This window comes from Gossypium arboreum, chromosome 3, assembly GCF_025698485.1.
Source record: "Gossypium arboreum isolate Shixiya-1 chromosome 3, ASM2569848v2, whole genome shotgun sequence".
Lineage (NCBI taxonomy): Eukaryota > Viridiplantae > Streptophyta > Magnoliopsida > Malvales > Malvaceae > Gossypium > Gossypium arboreum.
In genome coordinates this window covers 122,086,025-122,113,074 of record NC_069072.1, presented here as the reverse complement: position 1 = coordinate 122,113,074, position 27,050 = coordinate 122,086,025, and the positions used below count along the sequence as shown (strand labels likewise).

The 27,050-nt window shown below is 32.9% G+C and overlaps 1 protein-coding gene and 1 pseudogene across 1 annotated transcript; one reads left to right on the top strand and one right to left on the bottom strand.

Annotated features, from left to right (window-relative positions):
* Window positions 1-2,938: 2,938 nt before the first annotated feature.
* Window positions 2,939-4,246, top strand: LOC108460952 (protein DOWNSTREAM OF FLC-like). Its single transcript, XM_017760670.2, has 2 exons — window positions 2,939-3,279; window positions 3,751-4,246. The coding sequence occupies exons 1-2, from the start codon at window positions 3,126-3,128 to the stop codon at window positions 4,080-4,082; spliced, it is 486 nt and encodes a 161-aa protein (XP_017616159.1). The 5' UTR covers window positions 2,939-3,125; the 3' UTR covers window positions 4,083-4,246.
* On the bottom strand, window positions 3,903-6,970 carry LOC108460951 (probable beta-D-xylosidase 7; annotated as a pseudogene).
* Between the last annotated feature and the right edge of the window lie 20,080 nt (window positions 6,971-27,050).

The following is a 27,050-nucleotide window of genomic DNA, read 5'->3' as shown; positions in this document are numbered from 1 at the left end:
GGTTAAGTTTTACCACCTATACTATTTTATCCCTATACTAAAATAGATTAGTCCATCAATCAAATTAACAAAGCAGAATTTCACATAATACTATAATAGACTAAAAGATATTAAATATTAAAACTTATTGACTCAATCATTGGTAAACGGGAACCACCATTTTCGGTACAGTTGAAAATGTGCTATTACAGATACCTTTTTCAGTATTGAAACAAAATTGGCATTCAGACTTTTAAAGTATTTATCAAGTATCAATACAGTATTGATACCTTTTATTTGGTATCGATAAATTTCCCTTGATATCGATGTCGATAGCTCCAACGATCACTAAATTGGGCATTAAATGCTAATAGTATCAATACCTATAGAAAAAGTATCGATTCCTATTGTTGCAAGTGACATTAATGCACAGGTTATTTCATCCCCAACGGCTCTATTCAATTTCTCAACAACCACAATAGTTGGAAATCATTTAAAGGGTATAAATACCAGCTTCCAAAAGGTCTACAACAATAAGAGAGATTGTCCAAGCCCAAATTTCAATCAAACAACCTTTGTGCTTAAATTTTCATACTTTTCTTATACACACTTATAAGTTTTCATTGTTATTCATTTAGCCCAAGTGTTTTCTTTTTTCATTTGTGCTCAATTGGCAAACAATTCAATCTTGTAAGGATTAATTCTTAGTTTGCTTATTTGTTTCACTCTTTAAGAGGTTATATCTTAAGGTTTGGGTAAAAACTTTAAGGGAGTTGTAAGGTTAAACCTTGCCCTCAAAAGTTAATCAAATTAATGAATTTGAGAAAATCCTTAGCAGTGGAAAGCTAAGGTAGTGGAATAGGCAATTAGGGTCGAACCACTCTAAATCGTTATGTTCAATTGTTCTAATTTTTTTTTCTTTCAAGCTTCCACAATTTTTTAGAAGCCAATTTACCTCCCTCTTGGCGATTTTGGATTGATTAATTGAGCTAACATTTTCTTTTAATTTAACTTTTATACATAGTTTAACTTTTAATTAAACATAATTAATTAATTAAATCTTAATTAATTAGGATTTAATCACAATTAGCAAAGTTAGTGGATTCTAGCTATCCGCCACCACTATTTGGAGTAATTTGAAGGGTCCATTTGTTCAAGTGGTCCTTGGATTAATTAGAAAGAAATTAACTTTGATCACTTTTACAAATTAGTCATTGTATCTTAATTAATTATCCATCTAACAAAATTAAGGGACCAAAATTCAGTTAACCTTTATTCTAACCTCGTAAATATTAAATAACAATATTTACAAGCTCGAACATCAGAAATGGGTTCCAAAATAACCGTTTTTCAACACCACTGAAAAACATACTATTACATAATACCTTCATCTATGATTGTAAGTATTGACATAGGGGTCATATCTCCATTTTGGCCAATCGAGAAATCCTACAATTGTATTGGCATTTTTGTTTGCATCTTTAAGAAGTATAGGGCATGAATCAATTTGGTGGCCATAATTAGCGCATATACCACATGCTGTAACATGTTGACTATTTCCTAAAACTAATTGTTCAACGAGTGAAATTAGCTTATCAAGATGACTTTCAATAGAAGATGAATTTACCTCATTTGCTCTACTTGGAATTATCGTTTGAATCCTCCAACTATATTGAGATGTTCTTTTGTATCTGCAAGAAGTATAAGACATGTATATGTTTTGTGGTCATAATTCAATACAACAAATTTGCTCATTAATGGCATTTAAAAATTGTCGTTGAAAATTACATTTATATCATCATGGCATTCGTCACGTTAAGTGTGTCATTAAAAGTTAAAAGAGACGTATTTTTATTCATAACATATTATTAAGAATATGATAACAACAAAATATAATGTCATAATATAATTCGTATACGGTGACAACTAGTTGAGTCACGTAATGATATAAGATTTTGTATTTGATCATTTTATTGTCACCAATAATAAAATAATGTGCAATGTATAGGTGATTAAAGCGATATCCAAGAGAATTAATGATGTATTATATCGTCACTTAATATAATAAAATAATAAAATTTATAAACACCAAATTTCATTGGGATCAAAATTAATATTTTATGATAAATATATTTGAATTAATACTAAACTAAACATTTCAATTTGGTATTGAAAAATTTTCAAATTCAATTTTATTTCGAATTAAATGTTAATTTGAAACATTGAGAAGTTGGGTTTCTTTTAATTTTCAGCTGCAATTGAAATTGAAGCCTAGGAATATTGAATTTTAAACTTATTTGGGTCTTATTTTCTAATGTTTTGAGACATTTTCCATTTACTTTTTATTTAGGTTTTCATAAATATATATTTAATAAAAAATTCAGAAAATTACAAAATTTTAAAAATATTTTCATATCCTCCGTAACACATTTCAATCAAATTAGTGAATTCTCCATCTATAATTAGTGAAGTATTTATTTAAGCATGTTGAAACAAGTTTATTACGAAAAGGTTTAGTTATTATATGATGAAATTGAAAAACTGAAATCTTGAGTGACCTCCTTCTCTATTTTTCTTTATTTAATTAATAAAAAATCTCACATAATTGGTACCGTTAATTATAGGATTCATGTGATGCGGCACCGTTCCCGCTTTGCTTGCTCTGCCAACCTTCTCAAACAGCCCCCCATGTGACCACCGACAACTGCCAGCTGCAATCAATTAGGACCCGTGTTCTATCCTCTACGCTCCATATCTCCACTCTGCCCTTCAACTTGCCACTAATAAATCGCCACGTCATCAAACTCATCACTCCCATTTGCCAAAACACCCTTGTTTTCCATCAAAATTACCAAATCAACACTACCGTTTTGACGTGGCATCCCAAACCAGCAGCTCATACAGCTTATCCACCACACACGAATATACTCCTCAACGCGGCTAAGCCAGTTTTCATTATTATTCTTATTCAATTTTCACTTTTATTTAATTTCCTTATCTTACCCCCACTTTATCATCATCACTGTCTCTTTAGCCTTTACCCTTTGTTTCTTTGATTTGCTTCTAAGGATTTAATCTCTAAACCTTCTTCCCATTTCTTCATTACATTGTTCAAGAACAAACAAAAAAAAGAAGCAGCAAAAAACATGGCCAAAGTTCTGTTGTTCATTGCTCTATGTGTGCTTCCAGCTTTGGTTAGTGCTACACGCATTCTGAATAACCAATTGGTGGTTGAAGGCTATGTGTACTGTGATACTTGCCGTGCTGGTTTTGAAACCCCTAAGACTAGAAGGCTAGCTGGTAAATTCCATTTCTAACATACTTTAATCTTAATCTACGTTTTGCTATGTTGGCTTTTGTGTATATGTTGGTGACATTGTTAGATCTGGTGTTCTAGGTTTTAAAGTGGTAGATCTGTGAAGTAGTTTGTAGGTTTTGATGTTACATTGAGTGACAGTGAATGAAAGGGTGTGTAAACATAAAATAATGGGAACAACCATGACATGTTGGACTGGATCAGTAGGCGGTTCAAAGATGCAAATTTTAATAGAAAGGGGGAAAATTTAAGGTTTAAGATGATAATTTTGCTCATAGATTTATAAAACCCAAAAATGTTGGTTCTTGGACATGGAACAGGATGTTGTGTATTGTTTAATGGCTTGTTGCCTGGATCTTTCGTTCCCCTTGTCTGATCTATGTGATGTTTAATATTGGTACAATTTGTCGTATTTGGTTCTGAATCTTGGTATACTGATATCATGTGCTTTGTAGATGCCATGGTTAAGCTGGTATGCTCCGACAGGAAGACCGGCGGAGTTGTTTTCGAGAAGGAGGGATATACGGACAAAACCGGAAAATACCAGATTCGTGTATCCGAGGATCACTTGGATCAGATCTGTGATGCAGTTCTTGTGAAGAGCCCCCAGCTTGGATGTGCCACAATGTCCCCCGGTCGTGAACGTGCCCGTGTTATCTTGACCAACTCTAATGGCATTTCATCCACCACCCGTTATGCCAATAGCATGGGCTTCATGGTTGACAAGGCTGAAGCTGGCTGTGCTGAGATGATGAAGATGTATCGGGAGGATGAGGAGGATGTCTAGTGTGTGGGTTTGGATTTATTTGCATATGAAATGTGATGTTGTCTGCTATTTGTTATGTGAATTGCTTCGTTATTTCTACGTTAGAGGACTTCTATAACTTATTTTTCTTTCAAATTCTATTACCAATTATATAAACCTAAGCTATGGCTTCTATCATTTAACAACTTGAATCTCTGATTCTTTGTCTTCAATGCTCAATAAATAAGACCCTTCTTCAATCACCATCGAACCATCTTTCTTGGCTGAGCTAAGATGCTCACATGGCCTCAACTCAAATTCAACTTCAGCTCTTTCCTCTGCGTTCAGGTTAACACTCTGGAATGCAACTAATTGTTTTACTGGCCTCCCATTGACCATCTTTGGTTGCCTCACAAATAGCAACATTGGATATGCTTACCGGCCATCTCGCAATGGTTTTTAACTCGAACCTTGACTGTGTACTTCATTTTTTCACAAGCTTCGGCTCCCATCTCTGAAACAGGCATGTACCTGTTAGGATTTGAGCTCTCAACCATTATATGGACCTTGTTTTGTGTTACAGGGAGAATTTCGTAAGTATAGTTCGAGTAGCTAAGACCATAACCAAATTCAAAAGCCTTCGGTCCTTGGTAAAATCTGTAGGTGCGTCCGGGATAGCTGGACGAAGGTTCAGGTCGCATTCTCATGTCCGTCATTGGCACGTTAACGTAACTTTGTGGATACCAAGTAACTGGTAACCTCCCTCCTGTATACAAATATGAAGCTTACAAACTTAAGTATGCCTTTTGTTTATCATGCAAAGAAAAGAAATGAACTCACCAGGGTTGTGATCACCAAATATAATTTCTGCTAATGCACGACCTCCGGCTTCACCTGGATAACCGGCCCATAGAATTCTTCCGATGCGTTGATCATTTTTGGCGAATGATATGTCAACCGGACCTCCCGATAGAAGCACCAAAATGACTGGATTCTTGGCAACTCTTGCGATGCTAGAAATCAGTTTTTGTTGCTTTGGTGGAAGAAGCAAGTCTACACGATCATGATCTTCACTCTCTTGTGTTTGATCTAATCCCATTACTAACACCACATGATCTGCTCCTTTTGCTATCTTCACTGATTGAGAATGCAGAAGAACAATTAACTCCATTACAACCTTGGTGAAACCTGGTGTCTTTGACATAACTTTGCAGCCCTTGCAATGGTGTAACAGGTTTGCAAGGAGGACCTGCATAGTTTCCAACAAGTGTTTTTGCAGAATTCGCATTAGGCCCTATTACTGCAAGTGAAAAGTTTTGGTTTTCGAAAGCGGAAGGAGTTTATCCGTGTTCTTCAGAAGGACAATGCCTTTTCGAGCAGCCTCAAGGGCAAGATTCCAATGCTCTTGAGAACAGACCTTATCCGAACCAATGGTTCCATAAGGCTGTGTAACTGGATTACCGTCGAAAAGCCCCAGCCTCATTCTGACTGAGAAAAGGTTATGAAGGGCTCTGTCTATTTCAGATACAGGTAATTTTCTCTTTTCAACAGCTGATTTGGTGTATTTCTTCAAATAGGTACCACAGTTGACATCCATTCCTGTAAAATTCGTTGATCAAAAGTTCATAATGATGATATTAACGTCCATCAATACAGCCTAGCTTTAGATAATAAAAAAAACTAATACCAGCTTTAAGAACATCAGCTACAGCATCCTCTGGTAGTTTACCATATCCTTGATCTTCATGAATGATGGCGACAGCATCACAGTCAGAGGTGATGTATCCATTGAAACCCCATTGGCCCCGGGCTGTTTTCGACAACAGATTGTAATCAGCACTGTTAGGGACTCCATTAACACGATTGTAAGCACATATTATCCCACTAGCTTTCCCTTGCTGTATGCAGCTCTGGAATGGAGGCTGATATGTATCTGCTAAATCCTGTAAACTGACCTGAAATACACAAAATATGGAGTTTTCCAAATTCAAAGCTTATCAAACAAACAAATTAAGTTACCAAATTTGAAGTGTACAATTTACACATACTTTTGCATTGAAGACATATCGTTTCACTCCTTTCCAGTTATCCAAATCATAAGCAGTAAAATGCTTACAACAAGCTGAAGCTTGAAGATGTTGGCCAAGTTTGCCACCTTCAAAAGAGTCCCCCTTGTATCCCTCTCACAAATGAAACTGCATATTTCCCAGAAACCAATGGATCCTCACCAGGCGTCTCTTGCCCTCTTCCCCACCTTGGATCCCTATATATATTAATGTTGGGGGCCCAAAATGTCATGCCCGTTGCTTGTCCAGCGTTGTAAATAGCGCTAGCTTCTATTCCAACCGCCTGAAAACAATAATAAACTGAAAATATGAATCTTAAAGAAGATGAAAAAAAAAGGGTCCTTGAGGACTTGCCTGAGCAATGCGACACCAAAGGTGAGCATCAAAGCAAGCAGCGGTGAGAATGACTTGGGGGAAACTGGTGGCTGATTGGATTGTTCCATTGAAACGAATACCTTGCGTGACCCTCAACGAATAGGCAACACCATGCAGCGCTTCGGACCACCATTGATAGGCAGGGATGCCAAGTCTTGGAATGGGGGAGGCTGAGTGAACGAGTTGGGATAACTTCTCGTCTAATGTGAGCCTGGAAACCAGATCTTGGACTCGTTGGGTGATGGGGAGTGTAGTTTTGCAAAAAAGGTAGGATTTGGTTCGTGGGTCGGATGTGTCGCAGGAGAACGGAGGCTGAGTCGACTCAGCTAAGATGAGCAGCAACGAAGTAAGGTGAATGAGATAAAGGACAGATAGAGTTGGGGGTTTCATGTTAGTAAAGGTGACTGAATTGTTTGAGCAGAACTGGAACGAGTGAATAGACAAGGAAGTGGTGTGTGGAAGCTTTGCTGCATCTCTTATGACTTAAGGGACCACTGTTACACTGAATGGACTTTCGGGACCTTATTCTGTTACAAGATAATATCACCAATTAATTTTTTTAATTAAGATTTTCGTTTTATTATGAATTAATATTTGTAGCTAAATTTTCTTTTTGACGATATCTAAATTTAGAAATTGTAAATTAATTTAGTAATTTTTAGGTATTTGATTATCACCGTTAGAATACGTAGACATGATATTTATGATTAATAATAGGATAGCATGTGACAATCTTACATTTTGACACATGATAAAAGTAAATATAAAAATAAAAATTATTTAAAAATTTTGCCACATATCATCATGCTATTGACTATCAATGCCATGTCAGTAAAATATTAGTTTTGTTAATAATGTTAATCAGTTATCTAAAAATTATCAAATTAGTTTATGATTTTTAAGTTTAGGTACTAATTAGGTTAAAAAAATACTGTACCAAGTAAATATAAATTACCAAGTTTAGATAATTCCATATATATTAACCCTTCGATATAAATTTTTTTAAAGATTTGTCACTAAGTTTTTCAATAATGTCTATATGTGTTTTTTTTTTGGGTTAAAACACTAGCAGAAACTTTTAATTATCTATAAATCTATCAACTCTAAAATTACAAATAGTGAAATGCCGTTAATAATTTTAATAAATTATTATATCATATTTTATTAAAATCAAAAATGATTAATTATTATTTTCATTAATATTAATGTCATTGTTAAAGTTCATCAATTAATTATTAAAATAAAATATATTATCTGAATTTTATTTTAAATTAAATATCAACTAATATTTATAATATTTTATTATTATAAAAGTGAATGTTCATTAGAATAAAAGTTTGATATACATTAAAACTCTAAAGTTCATTAGGAGTAGGTCTATATGTATTTTATATTTTTATGTCTATAAATATAAATTTTGGAGAAACATTGTAAATATTTCTATTGATGAATAAAATACGTAATTACATTTGCTCTCCTATTTCTCTTATTTTTATTCTCTCTATTCTTTTATTTCATAACAATTTTGAAGTAAAATTCTTAATTTTTGTTAATTTAAATATTGGCTAATTTTTTAAAAATTGTTTAAGTGAACCAAATAAAGTATTTTATTCCTTAATCAATTATATATTTTTAATTAATTATAAAAAATCTTATCATTAATTAATTATTAAAATAAAATGCTCTATCTGAATATTTTGTTTAAATTGAATTCCAACTAATATTTCTATTTTAAAGTAAAATTCTTCATTTTTGTTAAATTAAATATTGGCTTAATTTTTTTAAAAATATTTATGTGAATAAATTATGTTTTGTTTAAATTATTTAAATATTAGATAATTTTATCATTAATTAATTATCTTTTTAAATTAATTAATTACATATAAAATAATTTTGGGTTAAAATGCAAATTTACCATCATACTATAGGTGAATATTGAAATTTGCCACTATACTCTGTTTTCATTGATATTTGTCATTATATTTTAAAAAAATGAGTAAATTTACCATTAGACTCTTATGTGATTTAATTTTATTATTAAGCTTTAAGTTTTATTAAATTTTGCAATCAACTTTGATTTTTTTAATTCTATTTTGCCTTTCAATATTAACTTTTTTTATATGAAATTATAATTTAATCAAAACTTTCTTTCAAATATTTTATTTTAATAGTTAAGAGTAATTTTTTTTGAAAACAGTTAACAATAATTTAACTTTTAAATATAAAAATTAAATTAGAATTTCTATTTGATAAAAAATTGAAAATAAAATAAATATATCATAAAATAAAAATAAATTTATTTTATAAAATAACCATCTTTATTTAATTTTAATATTGTATTAATTAACTTGTTATTGTTAAAGGTTAAAGTAAAATATAAAAATATTTCTTATCAAAATTTTCTTCAAATTATTTCAAAATAGAAGTGAATAGAAAAATTCAATTAAAATGGAAAATTTCAATAAATAAAAAAAGCAATAAAATCAAAATAGAGTTAGGGTTAAAATACCAGAAAAGGCCAAATTTTTTAAAAATAATAACAAAAATGGGTCAATTTTGAAAAAATTGACAAAAATAGGCTAATTTTACAAAAACGAGCCCAGCTGGTGCTGTTTTTAGGGGAAAGTCAGAAAAGCGCGTTCAACTCAGCGTTTTTTTCCCCTTTGACCAATAAAATGCATTCAGATCAGTGCTCTTAAGAAAAACACGTCCAAGTCAGCGCATTCTCTCTCCCCCCCAACGATAAAAAAAATAAAAAATATAAACCCTCAACACCTTCTTCTCACTCACATTTCTCATAGTCGTTGCCCCCCCCAACGATAAAAAAAATAAAAAATATAAACCCCCAACACCTTCTTCTCACTCACATTTCTCACAATTCTCTCTTAAATTTATCAATCAACTCTAAAAAATATCTCAAATTATCTCAATTTTTTTACTAAATTCTATTTTTATTAATATTTTCAAGAGTTTTTTTAAAAAAATTTGTTCGTGTTCAATATAATTTAGCAATGGCCAGGTCTCTAATCCGTCTCAATAACAAGCACATCTCTGTCAACCAATTGTAAATGTTAAGAATAAATTTTAATATTGTTTAATTTTTTTATTTCATTGTTATATTTTAGCTTAATATTTTTTTATAATTTTTATGTAAATAGGAGAAAAATTGAAATTTACAATTTCATATTCGTAATCTACCCGGTCCTCCATCACTGTTGATCGAAAATACTTGAGGGAGGCCAATTTTTGGCACGTGGCTTTTGTAGGCTGGGGGTGTAAGTTGGACCTGAAACTTATAAGCGCATTGGTGGAGAGGTGGAAACCCGAGACGCACATTCCATCTTCCATGTGACAAGTGTACTATCATTCTAGAAGATGTGCATTTACAGTTAGGGTTACCTGTGGACGGGTCGATAGTCACTGAGTCTACTCAGTCTACTGATTGGGGAGCCATATGTTTAAATCAGTTTGCTGATTGGGGAGTCGTATGTTTAAATCTTTTGGGTACGGTTCCGGAGACGATTTATGGAGGTCGGATTGAAATGGCTTAGATACGAAAAAATTTTGTGAAACTGGTTGAGTATTCGACTGAAGTCTAAAGAGAACGATACACTCGGGTGTACATCTTTCAGATCATCGAGGGTATCCTGATACCAGATAAGTCATGAAATCTTGTCCATCTAAGGTGGCTTGTAACGACCCAAATTTTACTGTTACTGGAAAAGTGTATTTTCGGGTCTTTATTTCTGAAAAGTGAATTCGTAAATATTTATTTAAAAATATTTACGAAGTAAAATGAGTGGTTAATTAGAGTTTAATTAAGTGAATTTAATTTAATTAAGAATAATTGGATAAAAGGATTAAATTGAATGAAGTGTAAAAGTTTAATTATAGAATAAAAAATTAAAAGGACTAAATAAGTAAATAAACCAAAAAGAGTGCCAAGTGTATGGCAAAAATAAAATACAAGTATAATAAATATAATACACACATTTGTAATACATATATTTATTTACTTATTATTTAAGTAAATATTAATGTATTTATTATTATTAAATTAATATTATATGATAAATAAATAAAAATTGACAAATGTATGGGATGTATAGTGACATGTGTGAAACTAATATACATACATTTGTAAAATACATGTATATTTACTTATTATATAAGTATATTATTAAATTATATATTATTATTAAGTAAAAGATATTTATATAATAAATAGATTAAAGAAAGACAAATGTAATAATATATGTGTATACAAATGTAAAATAGATATTGGATATTAAATAGATATTTTATTATAGCTATTATTAAGTTATTATAATATATATAAAAATATATATATATATATATATATATATAAAAAGTAAAAGGAATAAAAAGAAAAAGAATAGAAAAAGAAAGAAAGGATGAAACGAAACAGAGAGCAAGGGAAAGAAAGATGGAAGGAAAAAAGAAAGAAGGAAAAAGGGAAAAATTGAGATTTCAAGGCTTGAAAGTTAAACAGGTAAGTCAATTTAACCTTTTTTACTTAATTTTGATGTTTTGGAAGCTTTGGGACAAGGTTTTGATGAAATTAAGTGAATATTTTGAAAGTTTTAGATTTTTAAATATTGTTCATATTGAATAAAAAGATGAATTAGGGGTTAGATTGATAGGAATTCAAGTTAGAAATCAAATAAGGATTGAATTGTAAAGTAATTCATAAGTTTTATGTTGTAGGGACTAAATTGATGAAATTTCAAAATTAGGAAAATATGCTGGAAATTTAATAGTTAAGTATGAGTTTAGTTAAAAATTGAGTAGAAATAAAGTATGAATTAAGATAGAAAAGTAAGTGAATTTAGTTAGGATTAAATTGAAATTAAAAGTAGAAAATTAACATTTTGCACTAAGACTATTTTGGACAGTAGCAGTAGTCTAAGTTTGAAAAATCACCAAAAATTGTAGAAATTGAATTAGAGGATGAATAAAATATGGAATTAAAGATTATTGAGTCTAGTTTCTATAGAAGAACAGTGTAAGCAATTGAATTGTAAATTATGAGATATAATAAATTTTGTGAGACAAGGTCAGAATGAATTTGGGTTCCCCTGTTCTGACTTTGGAAAATTACCAAAAATTGGAGAAAAATAATTAGAGGCTTAAAGTTATATAGAATCCCCAATGAGTATATTTTCAGGATAAATCAACGGGAATATTATCCGAGTTACATCATTGAAGATAATTAATTTTTAGTGAAGAAGGGTTGAAACCGCCGGATGCCAGAATAGGGGTGAATTTAAAGAATAAACTGTACTTAATGGCTAAACTAAAAATTCTGAAAATTTTATGGTAAGAAGATTTGTGAGTCTAGTTTCAGGAAAAATTAGCGAATCTTAATTTAGAATTCTGTAACTCAAGATATAAATTAGTAATGTATTAATGATTATGAATTGTATTAATTTCGTAGTCAATGTGGTACCAGAAATCTCGGCTAAGAAAGGACAAAACAGAGTCAACGGGAGTTAGCTCAAAAACTACGGTTTATATTTCTATAATCTGAACCTAGTTATTAATTATTATAATTTTTTATTAATGCAATTAATAAATGTTGAAGTGAGAATTATTGTGTTTATAATGGAAATGGATTAATTTAGTGTGTGATAAATTTATATTGAATTGATTTATGAATATATATAAATGTTTGAATTGAAATGAATATTGATGTGAAAATTGAATAATAAATATTTGTTATATTGAAAATATATGTAGTTGGAAGTGTGATAAAATTGATAGAAAATTTTGATTATTATGGAATTGAATATTTATTAGTGAAAAGTGAATGGAATTATATTGAATTGAAAATATATAGTTAATTAATTAAAATATGAATTAATTAAAATTGAAAATGAATTAAATACCCTATTAACTAGTCGGACTAGTCGGATATAGTTGGCATGCCATAGGATATGGAAGAGTACGAGTTTTGCCGGCTTACCGATCAGGCACTTATGTGCCGACTCATCTTATCATTATCATTCTTTATCGATACTCGTGTACCGTAATGTTATCATTATCGCTTTGATTTGTTCGATGAGGTACTCGTGTACCTACTGCTCGTTATTCTTCATTACTATTCGGCTTGGTGATGAGGCACTATGTGCCGTCTTGGTGTGTTGGTTGGATCGGTGCAAAATTCGCGTCTAGGTCCGAGTCATGTTAATAGGGTAAATAAAGGAACCGGAAAGATCGATCGTTATGAATAATTTAATTGTTATCAGATATCTGATTTTTACTGAATAATTGACTGTTACTGGATAACCGATCAGTTGATTGATACTGAACAATTGATTATTATTAAATAATTGATTGTTACCGTATAACTGGCTATTACTGAATAAATAATTGTTCTGATTGTTAATGAACATTACTGATTGATTAATTGCTATTGAATTTAATAAATGATTTGAATTTTAAGGTAGACCAAAACAATGGTTGGAAAGTGAATGTTTGAATACTCATTGAGTTTGAATAGTTCAATATATATAAATTAATAAGTTTTATAATTGTTTAAGTGTTCGGATTATAGAAATACCAACGAGTGTATACTCGATTAGGTACGCTTTGTTTCGTCATGCAAGTTAAGTTAAGGCTAGACTGTTGAATCAGCATCCCAGGCCGATCCCGAATTCAATGAGGTAAAGTATGTTGAGTATTGATAATGGCATGTACCTAGGATGTTTAATGAGAGTCATTTAGGTTGTAAAAGTATTGATGAAATAAGTAAATTATGGTTGGCAATGGTATATAGTATGAATTTTGAAATTTATTAAAAATTCGTAGTGATTCTAAATTAGTTCCAAATTGAATTTACTGTTCATATTGGATCGCGAGGGCCCATTAATGGGACGACATCTTAAAACTAGGGTGAGTGTGAATATTTATTTTAATTAATAACCGGAATTAGGCTGTACTGACTGGTAATGTCTTGTAACCCTATTCCGACGACGGTATAGGGTTAGAGGACGTTACATGGTTGTTGAAACTTTAATTTTAAAGGAGCGGGCGAACTTAATTGGGGGTCCCCTGTGTTGGTGACATTGTATCGGGAGATGTGTCAGGCGACGCAACCAGAGAAAATCAAAATTGGTGGTTGCCTTTTACTACTACAATCATTAGCCTGGTTCCGATTTCCATTTTTACGTCCTCGAGCGAAATACCCATATACATTCCCACTCGTAACAAGGTAAAATTTAGTAGATATCCCCGTGATTAAATTGATTTAAACTAAAATTATTATGCTAATAAGTTATTCAATAGGTGGAATCATGCATTGAGTCACGTGGGATTACCTACTGAGCTTTAAGATATACGAATTCTATTAGACCAACAATTAGAAGTGGATGTATGTATTTATTTAATTTTGAACTATATACAAATAATGTAGTCTATTTCGTATTTAGTAGTTATATATAACTAATGTTTTTATCACGTTAATATAGTTTGAATGGACACCATACGAGGACCCAACAATTCGAGCAGTGATCCCCGATTAGTTCTTTGTAAATCCCAACGCCTGGCAAGTTAAGGTCTCATTGGTAGTGTACGCTACCATTGAGATACATGGAACTGATAGAGTGTTGTAGCAGTTCAGATTTCGACAGTCGATTACCATGGCACCTCAAGAGCTTGATGATCTGCATCGTATCAACTTACGGTGACCGGATGAGAATTGGCCAGTATTCTACTCATAATATATCAACATGTAGAACAATATGTATGATTTTTTACCTACTCGTGAACCTATTAGAACAATATGTATGATTTTTTACCTACTCGTGAACCTATTATCATTCCAGATTTAGTATGCAACATGGAGTACATGTCATGATTTAGGATCCATGGCAAGCCATATTTGTACAGAGAAGAAGCGAGGCAACGGCATCCCCATACGAATAGGCCACAATAGGGCCCTTTAAATCTAAGGGGTGGTGAGGCGAGCCCATATCAGTGTCGACCCAAGAACCGGCCCTGACGGCCTTAGAACTAATGTCTACACCACTGTTCGTTTAGCATGTACCGTATTATTTTCGTGCGTATCCTAACCCTTATTTTTTCACACATGCACAAAATGTTGAACCACATTTTCTTGCTTCTACTCCTATGTCAGGTTAGATTATTGGTCATCTATCCTTGATATGGTATATGCTGGGGCCATTTCATTTTCTGATAACGTCGATGCCTATGGTGACGTATAGGCCATTTATGCATGAGGCACTGACAGAGAGTCCATTCGTTATCCTATCAGTTTATGGGTCTCAACATAGTTACGTTTATTCACCGTTAGTGACGCAAACACCTCAGGGATCTTTGTTCTATTAGGGTGCGTCATCTTCCCAGCTACCTATTTATAGATCGGAGGATGCACTATGGCAACCGAGAATGTAAGAATCGCAATCGATCGAAGGCAAAGAAGAGGAGCAACCGAGACCACAACCCTGCCCGAAAGCTGAACTAGGAAGGAATCCAGAGCGTAACCGTCGACCACCCTAATGTGGCATAAATTTCAATTGACATATGTATTGATTAGTTTTATTTTGTATCATTTAAGAAAAATGAAGTTATTTTGAATATTTTTGTACACAATTTGATTTTTGTACCATTCATCTTTAGTAAAAATGAAAATTTACTTTTATTCTTTTCACATACCATAACAATAAGATTCGCTTTAACAAGAAAAATGCCATGTTTTTGTTAAAAATAATTGAGAACCTAATTCGATCTAGGCATATGTTTTCTAGTTTGATTTCACATAACATAGCAGTAAGATTTGATTTGATTTCACATATTATAATGGAACTGACATATGTTTTCTAGTTTGCTTAGTCATTCGATGTGGACATGATGACATTGCACGGCTCGAGTTCTTACACGACTCGCATAACCTTAGTTGCTTTGACCTATCCCGAATATCCATGTTGTCACGTATTCGAGTCGACGTGGATTGACCTTTTGGTTTGCGATGCAATCTTCTATTGGGTAACAACTTAAACGGAGCAAGTGATACAGATGGCCCCTTATGTTCATCTGGGACTGGTGGGAATACATGTCTCAACACATTGTACAACTTTTCTAATTTGTACACTTCGTCGGAAAATCTCATGGGATCCAAACTGAGATTGATACAAGCTGCAATTGCATAAGTGCATGGAAAATGAAATGCATCAAATCTCCCATAGTTGCAAGTTCTATTTCTTAAGTGTACACAGTACTCTATTACCCGAAACCATAGGTCATCGTGTGAGTGACAAATTGTGTGCATGCAGTTGGTTCATGCCTACCCTTCTTAATTTGCCTAGCATAACTCCCTGCTCATTTTGGGAACAGTTCTGCCAAACGAAAATATGTCTCTTTGACAACTGAGGTTATCAGTAAATGACGTGTTTCTTTTAAAACGAAATTGATGCATTCCACCAGGTTTAAGGTCATGTGGCCATATTTAGACCTCCGTCGTAGGATTGTGTCCACTAATCGAAGGGTATGTTAGAGAGGTACCGTGCCCCTACCAAGTTAGTTGACCGTAAGACTTTCAACATCTCATGAAAGTGATCTTTCATGATCTCATACCCTATTAGTAGAAGTTGATAGTGGCGATTACATACCCATGTTGGTTACTTGTGCTCGCTCAGCGGTAGAGGGATATTGCTAGTAGTAGTTGGATGCAATGTGCCTTAGACAATACTGATGGTGTGTACGGTCCGAGAAGCTTCCTTGTCATTCAATTACAGATAGTATTCTAGTTCCCCGATTTGAGATGATGCATATTTTAGGCTAGGGGTAGACAATCCTCCTCAACCTAGATAGAAAGAAATCCCAGTCGTTTGCTTTCTCCTACAGTGTTATTACGAATGCAATTGGAAGGATCCTTCTATTACCATCTTGTGCCACAACCAACAAAAGCCAATGGATATATCTACCATACATAAATGTACTGTTTATTTGTACCAATGACTTGCAGTATTGGAATGCTTGAGAGCATTGCTTGAAGGTCCAAAATAGATGGCAGAAAACTCATCATCCATGGAGCAAGTGATCGTTGTGGTATGTGAGCTCCATTTCAATATCTGTATGCAACATGTAAAGTACCTCTCAAGCACCTGACACCATTGTCATACCTCGTTATATGATGTGTACCACCCATTATGCATATTCTCCAAGACCTTTTGCTTTGCTATCCATGCCTTGCTGTATGAAGGCGTGTAGTTGAATTGGCTACGGATATTTGCAATTAAAATTGACACAGCGGTCCTCGAATCCACTTTCACCATCGGTAGTATTATACCAGCGATCATATTTGAATCCAACTTCGGATGATCTTGTGAAACACCTGCAATTACACGAGTATGTAAAACCCTAATTAATAAAACCCTAAAAATAATATGATACTTTACCATAGACAACACATGTATGCGAATCAGTGAATTTTTTTATCGTCCATAATCCTGGCTTTTTCTTAATAGAAGCCATGATTTTCCATGCGCATCTACCATTTCGCATTGCACACTTGGCCTCGAACCTTTCAAATTTAGACTTAACCACGTGAAAGTTAACCCTGTTCTTGATGCTGTATCGATTCAATGTAGCGAGAAAACTATCTTTATCTAAAAACAACTTTTCCACTTCCAAATCACCCAAATCAAATTTAGGACTTGCGTGGCCAGGCCTCTAGTGTGGTCATCCTCAGCCGATAGATAAAAATTATACATGTGGGCTGGAGATGAGTACGCTGTGAATCGTGGATCTTCTTTTTCTTCATATTTACCCATTCATCGTCTCCCAATTAAGTTGGAACAGACTCTAGATTAAAAAATAATAAAACTTCTGAACTGTCATACCGGGCTCCCGGTATGGATCCATATCGGATTAATTTCCATTTTCATTCTCAGGCTCACCAACATCTACCATGTTAGAGGTCCTTTCACTGGTGGACGTCGTAGGGAGTACATCATCCCTTCTCATATAAGTGTCAGAATGTCCAAAATCATATGTCGATTGTCAACCACTGGAAGTTATTTCCATTCCTTAGTAAATATTCCCAGTATTGAACATCGACCCACCAAAGTTCATGTCCTATCCACTAAGTGTTGTGCAGGGGTCGTGTATTTCGTTCTACCACCAAAACTCGATACTTTAGTGTTCTGCCTCCCACGATTAAAATCTAAGGCCGAGATGGATGAATGTCTTCCCATTGATGATTCCAGGATATCATAATGGGAACTTTCTAACAAAGTGGTTGGACTGTCGACATTTTCAACCATTCTCGTCTCTCGAACATGAAGAGATGTTAAAGTCGCAAGTCTTTTATCTTGCCTTGAAAGTTCCACATATAATTCAAGAAACGGTGATACATTGTCGATGTGCGTCTGCACCATCGCCTCCAAGCCTCGAGCACCTTTGATTGACCAAAATACAAAATCAATACTTAATAGACGATACTCTCATTGCCATAGATCCGAATTTTTCCTAATTCTTTTTTGAAGTTCTAGGAACTGTAATGGTTAAAAGCCAGCTGCGCTGTATTCTCCAATAAAAAAACCACAGCGTTCTTGGTGTTCTGGACTTCACCGTCGTAATAAATAATAGCATTAATTCATCCACTCTTTTTTGGCCAAATTATTTGTCAAGAGAAGTTTTGAACAAAAAATATTATTCAAAAAATATAATGCTTCAAATAAATATTAACACGAAAAATCAATGCTTATGCTTACTTTATTTACAAATAGTATCATTTCTCCAACTCATACTTTCCCTACGAACTTCTAATCTTCCAAACTTCAAATTCTATTGCTCCAACTTATGCCACTAGAGGCTGAAATATGGGTTATTTATAGCCTTTAGGGATAACATACCACTCGTTTCTGTAAAAATGCCCTGGATAGTCGGGGTTGAAATCTGTAGAGAAAAAACACTCCAAGCAGAACGCACTATCAACAATAATACTAAAAAGGGCGTCCAGTTAGAAACACTTTTAGTACTTTTGCTGACAGAACATCTTGCTTGGAGCGTTTTTTAGAAACGTTTTAGATATCTCAGGATATTTTCTTAGAACCCATCTCGTCAAAATTATTTTTTAGAACCCCTGAACACCCTAAACCCTAAACTAAAAACCTTAAAACAAACCCAGAACCCTAATTAACATACACCCAAAACCCTAATAATAAAATTATTTTTCCTAAAACCCCAAAACACTAATTAATAAACACTTAAAAATTAAATAAAACACTAAAATCCTAATTAAAACACTAAAACCCTAATTTAATAACCCCTAAACCTTAATTAAACAATTAAAACCTTAAAAAAGGGGGAAAAGTGCTGAGCTGGACGTGCTTTACTAATTTTCCCCTAAAAACGACACCAACTGGGCGTGTTTTTGTAAACTTGTCCCATTTTTGTCAATTTTTACAAAATTGGCCAATTTCTGTTATTATTTTATAAAATTGGCCTTTTTTGGTATTAAACCCTAGTGTTAGAGTATAGTGATAAATTTTTCTTTAGTTCACAATGACAATAACAAATATTAATCAAAGTGAAGAATAGTGGAAAATTTTAATTTCCACTTAAAGTATAATGGTAAATTTGCATATTAACCCAATACTTTTATTACTTTTTGTATTGATTGAAGTTCTTATTAGAGTATGCTTCCTTTAATTAATATTTAATTAAACTAAATATTAATAATTTTATTTTAATTAATTAATTTATTAAACTTAAATTATTTATCCAATAAAATAATTTTCATAATAAATATAAACATTTAGTTAAATATTTTAGTTCTTAATAAGTTCTTTACTCACATTATATATGAAATAACCAATAATATATATTGATTTAAACAAAATAATAATAGAAAAATTAGTCAATATTTAATGTAATAAGATAATCAACTAAGGAATTTTACTTTATAAGGGCTTTAATGTTAATAGTAATTAAAGTAATTAATATTTTAATTATGAGATATAGTGTGGTGGTTTCTTATCTCATCTCTTAATCATGTTATTGGGGGTTTGATACTCGCTCATTGAAATTGTAACATCCCGGAATAGGGCCTAGTCAGAATAGTGGTTTCAGGACCCCAAATTCGAAGTAAAAATTTCATTTTTATTATATTTTTATGGTCTAAAATTTCACGGAATGATTTCATGAAAATATCATTCAAAAATTTTGACATTTGGGCACTCAACTTGGTCAAAAGGACTAAATTGTAAAAAGTACAAAAGTTGAGTTCTACATGCTAGAGGTGGCCAATTGATATGAAATTTTATATTGAAGGCCCTTTTATGGTAATTAGACCATTGGTTAATTTTTTGGACAAAAATAGACATGAAATGGGTGAAATTAAATATTTTAAAGTTAGGGGCATTTTGGTCTTTTAGTAATTAAAATAATAAAAAGGGAAAATAAGCCAAAACTCATGCCCATCTTCTTCATCCAGCTGAAAATACCATGGAATCCATGTCTAGGGTTTGGTTCAAGCTTCCAAGCTCATTTGTAAGTGATCTCGACCCCCGTTTTTAATGTTCTTTACATTTTTGAAGTCCCGGTAACCCGATTTACCTATTTCTACCATTATTTTGAGCTAGGGTTTATGTTTAAAAATTTACCCATGAGTGACATGCTGGCATTTTGAGGTTTAATGGTAGATTATGCATGTTTATGATTAGAGGAACAACTTTTACTAAGTGATTTTCGATGAAAACGTCCGAAAGGACCGTTTTGCAAAAGTTATAAAATTGGTCATAAAAGGGTGATTTAGTGGAAATTGAGGGCTACTATAGTTATGAAAATGATTTGTCTAGGCTTAAAATGCAAGGAAATTGAATAAAAATCATTTTACGAACTTAGGGGCCAAAGTGTAAATAAGTGAAAGTTTAGGGGTCAAAATGAAAATTTGTAAAAGTATGATTTATGGACCTAGTTGAATAATGTGAGTAATAACTAAGCTATATTTGTAATTTTAGATCAAGAAAACAAGATTCAAGCTTAGAACGAGGTTGAACGAGGTTAAGTACTAATTTGAAATAATTAGCCGTACTCGGAATCGAGGTAAGTTCGTGTGTCAATAATAATGCAATGATTGTTTAAATTAAAAATCCCTTATTGTCATTATATGAATGGCATGAGTGAATACATTGAAAGGTGATAGAATGAGTTCATGATGTTAAAATATGATATGAAACAATGATGCATGAAATTCAAGAGAATAATGATACATGATTAGTAAGTGCATAATTAATGTGACATTGTATGATATCTCTAATGCCTTGATATAATGTGAAATGTAAATATTTCATTTCTACCATGTATTATGTGTCTTGATGTTTCATGTAGTATATGTTAATTGTTACCATGAAAACATGAATGATATTATGAGACATGGAATATAAATGGATGGAAAAGGGGATTAAATACCCCATTTGAATAAAAAGGATACTCGATGGATTCTCTTAAAATGGAACTGACCCAGACGGGTGATCTAATCCCTATATAGCCCTCTCGAAGAATATGTGTAAACGGATTTAGCTCGGATGAGTACTCCGATTAGGATATGAATTTAGCCTGGACTGGTAATTCAGATCCGAGCTCATTAGACCATATGTCGTTACAGGGGATTTAACCTGGACTGGTATCTCGATGACATTCTATGAGTTTATATTACGGGGGATTTAACCTGGACTGGTAATTTTGACTACATTCTATGAGTTTATATTACGAGGGATTTAACCTGGACTGGTAATCCCGATGACATTCTATGAGTTTATATTACGGGGGATTTAGCCTGAACTAGTAATCCTGCTGTAGGAATGAGGTTCACGGGAGTGCGTACTTGAAATGATCACTTGTATGAATTGATAGTGAATGCAATATCCATCGAGATTCCGAGAAATTCAACAAGTTTGATATGAAAAATGAAATAAAGAGTCCTTGCCATGATACATCATTTATATTATATGATATTATTATGATGCATATGAATTGTCATGTTTGGACGAGTGTTGTGCTAAATGATAGCATAGGTACATACTCGAAACCCACAAACGTATGTTTGACATGTGAAATGAAATGGACTTGTGATAAGAATGCAAATGAATGAGTGATTCATATGTGAATAATTTTTATGGCAATTTTATGTTGATTATCATTTTGCTGCACTAAAATAGTTTGGACAACAGCAGTAGTTCTACTTTGAAAATCCACCAAAAATTTTTTAAGTCAAATTAAACGCTAAATAAGATATGGAATTAAAGCTTAATGAGCCTAGTTTCATATAAAGCAAACTTTGTAAGCATAAAAATCTCAAATTTTGTGATATTTGAATTCTTGTGAGATAGAGTCAGAGTGAGTTTGGAATCCCCTTTTCTAACTTGGGAAAATCACTAGAAATTTTAAAAAAATAATAATGGGTTATAAATTACATGCTTAAAATCCTTAATGATTCTATTTTCAAGAGAAATAGACAGTAACATTGTATGAGTTCCTTACTATGAGATAATTGATTTTTAGTAAAGGAAGGTCAGAACTGTCAGACAGCAAAATAGAGAAGAATTTAAAGAATAAAATTTACTTATTGGATAGACAAAAATTCTTAAAATTTTATGGTAAGAAGATACATGAGTCTAGTTTTTGGTAAAATTAACAGTTCTCAATTTGGAGTCCCGTAGATCTATATATAAATAATTTAGTGACTATGACTCAAGAAAACAACATAACTGGACTTTGAATAAATAGAGAGAAATTGAAAAATAGCATGTTAATGCAATGCTTAATATTTTTAATGCGAACTTACTAAGCTTTAAGCTTACTCCCTCTTCTCCATTTCTTTAATGTTATCGGTAGGCTCGGGGTTGGAGATTGTCGGAGGCAGCATCACACTATCAAGCTACCACCTTTGGAGTATTGATGAGTCGTAATGTCTGCATGTGAGTGGCATGTATAGGGACTTAGTTTTTATGTTAGATGTTGTTATGATTAGAAAAATGTATTGGCTTATATTGATTCATTGTATATAACCATGAGATGTGGCTTATAATGGTTATGGCTTGTAAGTCTATTCATCCATGCTATGTGTTAATGTCTTGAGATGTGGTTATGTGATTTTGCTTGATTACTATGAATGGGAAGTGTATGTCATATGTGCATAATGAATGCCTTAGGACCATTCGAAGTGGTCATGGCTATGGAATAAATGCATGACATGGTAATAAATTGATAATGATTGAACATGAATATTTTTCGAATGAGTAGAGACTGAGTGTTGGGTAAAATGTTGTGGTTAATTGGTAAAAGTGGTTATTAATATGATAAGGCTATTGAATGTGAATTGGAATGTCTAACTTGGTGTAACATGAGAAATTGAAAAACACATGTATGACAACATACAAATGTTTTAATTGGGTTTTATTAAAGAATGATTGACCATTGAAATGATGTTATAACATGTGTTTATGATATGTTTAAGTATGAAAGAGATTAAGGACAGTAAAAGGCTTGGAAAATAGCCTAAGTGTTGGCCACACGGGCAAAGACACGGCAGTGTGTCTCAGCCGTGTGGATGACACGGCCTAGCACACTAGTGTGTGGCTTGACCGTATAGTTCAATTTATTTGCTGATGTCATAAACAGAGAGTTACACGGCCTGAGGGCACGGGCGTGCCCCTGTGTCCACACAGACGTGTGACCCTGTTTCATGGGAAAAATTTCTAAGTTTTTCCCAGAGCTTTCCAAAGTTCTTGATTTAGTCCCAAACCCTTTCTAAAGTATGTTTTGGGATTCGTAAACCCAAATAAGGGATTATGTGCATGTAATTGAATGTTTTAAGATATGAATGAAATTTTATGGCCCGGTTTGTATGATTGTTTGTGTTTAAGTCCGGTAATGCCTAGTACCCTGTCCTAGCGTTGGACACGGGTAGAGGGTGTTACAGAAATGGAGCCACACATCATGACCAATAATTTACCTTTTTGGAGAGCATCTTCCCACAATAAAGGGGTTAGTCGTTCTTACTAGGGTGAAAACTTTGATTACAACGAAAAAATAATTAACATTTTATTATAATAAAATTTTAGAATTAAATAAATAACTTTAGAATTTTAATAAAAGAATAGAATTAAAAATTGATTTTAAAAATTAAAATGCATTATATGTCATTGACAAATTTAACCAATATTTAATTTAATGTAAAATATTAAATTATTTGCATCAATGTTTTTTTCTAGAAGTTGTAAATCTGACTTTGCTGGATTCTCTAATACAAGGGGGCACGAGAAGTTTAATGGTATTTTTTTCCCTTATAATAATTGTATTCAAGCTAATATGAAGATGTTTGATTCTCACTTTTTATATTAAAAGAGAGATAAAATGAGACATGAAACCAACGTAAGGATGCCGATATCAAAGCTTAGAAGGTATTAACACCTTGTCTTTGAAGGTGAGTTAAAGTAGACCTACAAGCAAATGCTAATGTCACGGGTTGCAGATTAAAGTTCGTGACCATTGCACACAAAATGTCCTATAGAGGTCAACTTATTAAATGAAGATCATTTCACTTTGATTACCTCATCAGCCCTCGGCACGTGAACACCTGGCGAAGCAAGAATCAACACTAAAACAACAATCAAATCCAAATAATTACATGCAGTGTCTACAAGTGTGATAGGCCAGTTGTAATATAATTCATACAACAAGATAGAAGAGTACTTATTAAATTGAACCCACAAGAGTTGGCGATTAAGTGAATTCTAGTTACAAACATGCAAATAAAGAGTATAAACAACTACTTGCTAGATACTACAATACAACAAGCAATTCAAGAGTTTGATTATACCAATTAATTAAATAAAATTTGTAAATGACTAAAATGTAAAGAAAACAAACTACTTAATTATCAAATACGAGCAAATACGATAATAGATAGCGGTTGGTTGACTTTCGAATTAGTGATATAAATTGATATTACTCCTAAATTGGCTCTATTTAACCTCTCGGCCTCAACTTTACCGATTTAGACAAATTAGTTCAGTTTATCTCTCGACCTCATCAACTAACTTGGAACTTATCAATTTAGTGCCTAATAAGATCTCCTCTCGGTCTCACTTATCTTGATTTTCCCTTAGGGGTATCAATCCTAAGTTTTTAAGTTTATTTTATTTAGTCTAGTTTTTCAATTTAGTCCTCGAACCCAAAAATTAATTAACTAACATTTTCATCAACCAACCCCTAAATATTTAGTTCCTCATGCTTGTATTAGAACCCATAATCAACAAGAAATTAAATGAAAGTAACATTTACTTAAACCTTAAGCAAATCAATAAAAACCCAAGCTTTCTTGCAAAAACTTGGATACAACAATAATGGCAACAAACAAAGTAAACAAGAGCACTAAAGAAGTGATTTTTAACAGAGGAAATGTAATAAAACTAAATGTCATTCGATTAATGGATTAGATTGTAACAACAAGAGAGTTTGAAGGACTAGATAACCAAATAGATCCTAGCTATAGTGAAAACTAACTTAACTAACTACAAGAAACTAAAAAACACTAGAAAATAATAAAGAAATGAAACCATAAACTTTGGAGAACAAAACTAAACCCTAAAAGATAAAGAGAACACTCCTAAAAACCTAAAAATGTGAAGTGTCCTTTGTTTCAGCTAATTTGGCCTATTTCAATAGAGTTCATGTACAAAAATATTGACCAAACTACCGCCAACTGTTTAATTTTGGTTAGGAGACATGTTGGAAAAAGACTGCCTCTGTGGTATTTTTTGTCCCCATTGATAGTGATGTCGTGATAACCAGAACCCAATATCGTGGTATTAACTCCAATCTTGAAATAGGGTCCTTGAGAGTCTTGGGTTTCGGGATACCTTATAGCTGGTATAGCGATACCATTGTTGGTGGCTCGAGCTTCTTTGTTTCAACACTATTAGGGGTATAATGACTTCTATGCTTCGACATCATGATACCCCATTCTCAGTGATGTTCTTGCTCTATTTGGGCCATTGTGGGCTCCTTGCATCATCCACCAACTCATTAGATGTCCCAGATGCCAATTGGTTATCTTGGGTCTCAAAATAGCATAAAATACACACTAATCACTTATTTGTGCAAAGAACTGAAACTAAGTAAAAACATATAAATTTTTTAGAAATAAGCTCTTTAAGAGTATTAGGGAGCCTAATTTGACATCAAATTATGACAGATTAAACTCCCCCACACTTAAGTCTTTGCTTTTCCTCAACCAAACACACAACATGCAAAAGACGACCTTTGGACTAAATCGAACAAAAAGGCAACATGACGATAAAATATTAAACTTATATAAGGACTATTCACATGCAACCTAAGATTGATATTTAGCTAACTCGATTATTATTAAAGCAAACAAAATTAGTTCAACAAATTAAAGAGCTAACAAATCTAGAGGCAACCCAAATAAATGTATGTACAACCATATTATCCATCAAAATAGACTATGTAGATACATTCTAGACACTTAAAGTGAATCGAAGGTGTTCATTTAAAACAATGCAAGCAAGTCAAGAGAATTGTTGAAGCATCAGGTGAATTTCTGTACTCCAGTCCTAGGATGTTGTATGGCTGGCATTAATCTGTGTTGAGTTTAGAGAGAGTTTTGTGATGAGGTATGATCTCTGTTGATCGAGAATACTATATATGTATAAGACTGAATAGGTATGTGAGTATCCGCAAATGTATTTCGATATGCATGAAATGGTTATGGTTCCATGCCCAAAAAGTAGCTACTCCATGATAATATGTTTATGAAATTCATGTATTGCTTGTTTATAATGGTGGAGTAGGGAGGGAAAATTACTGACGAATTAGATGAAGTTAGGATTTGGCGATGTGGAGGATGGGTGGATAGTTTGGAAAATGGAGTTACTGTTTATTGCAAATACAGAATTTTCTGGGTGTAAACCATGATGTGCAAAGCTTTAGGCATTGTAGAGGGGACACTATGGTGTTCGGGCATGAATGTTAGAACTGAGGCGGAATGGATGGGCTGTAATGGGGTATAATGTGTAAGATTATAGTTTGACTATGGCAACATAGAGAGTCCACCAAGGCATTAAACATGGGGTATAATGTGTAAGACCATAGCTTGACTATGGCAACTTAGAGAGTCCGTTGAGACATTAAACATGGGGTATAATGTGTAAGAACATAGCTCGACTATGGAAAACATAGAAAGTCTGCCAGGACATTAAACATGGGGTATAGAAAGTCTGCCAGGACATTAAACATGGGGTATAATGTGTAAGACCATAGCTGGACTATGGCAACATAAAAAGTCCACTAGGACATTAAACATGGGGTATAATGTGTAAAACCATAGTTCAATAATTGCAATATAGAGAGTCTGTCAGGATATTAAACATGGGGCATAATGTGTGACACCATAACTTGACTATGGAAACATAGAGAGTTTGCCAAGACATTAAACATGGGGTATAATGTGTAAAGCAATAGCTCGACTATGGCAATATAGAGAGTCCATTAGGAC

Excerpts from the sequence above, each read along its gene's own strand:
- LOC108460952 (XM_017760670.2), top strand. The coding sequence starts at position 3,126 with ATGGCCAAAGTTCTGTTGTTCATTGCTCTATGTGTGCTTCCAGCTTTG. Across the intron at positions 3,280-3,750 it reads TAAGACTAGAAGGCTAGCTG|ATGCCATGGTTAAGCTGGTA; the intron begins GTAAATTCCATT and ends TGTGCTTTGTAG.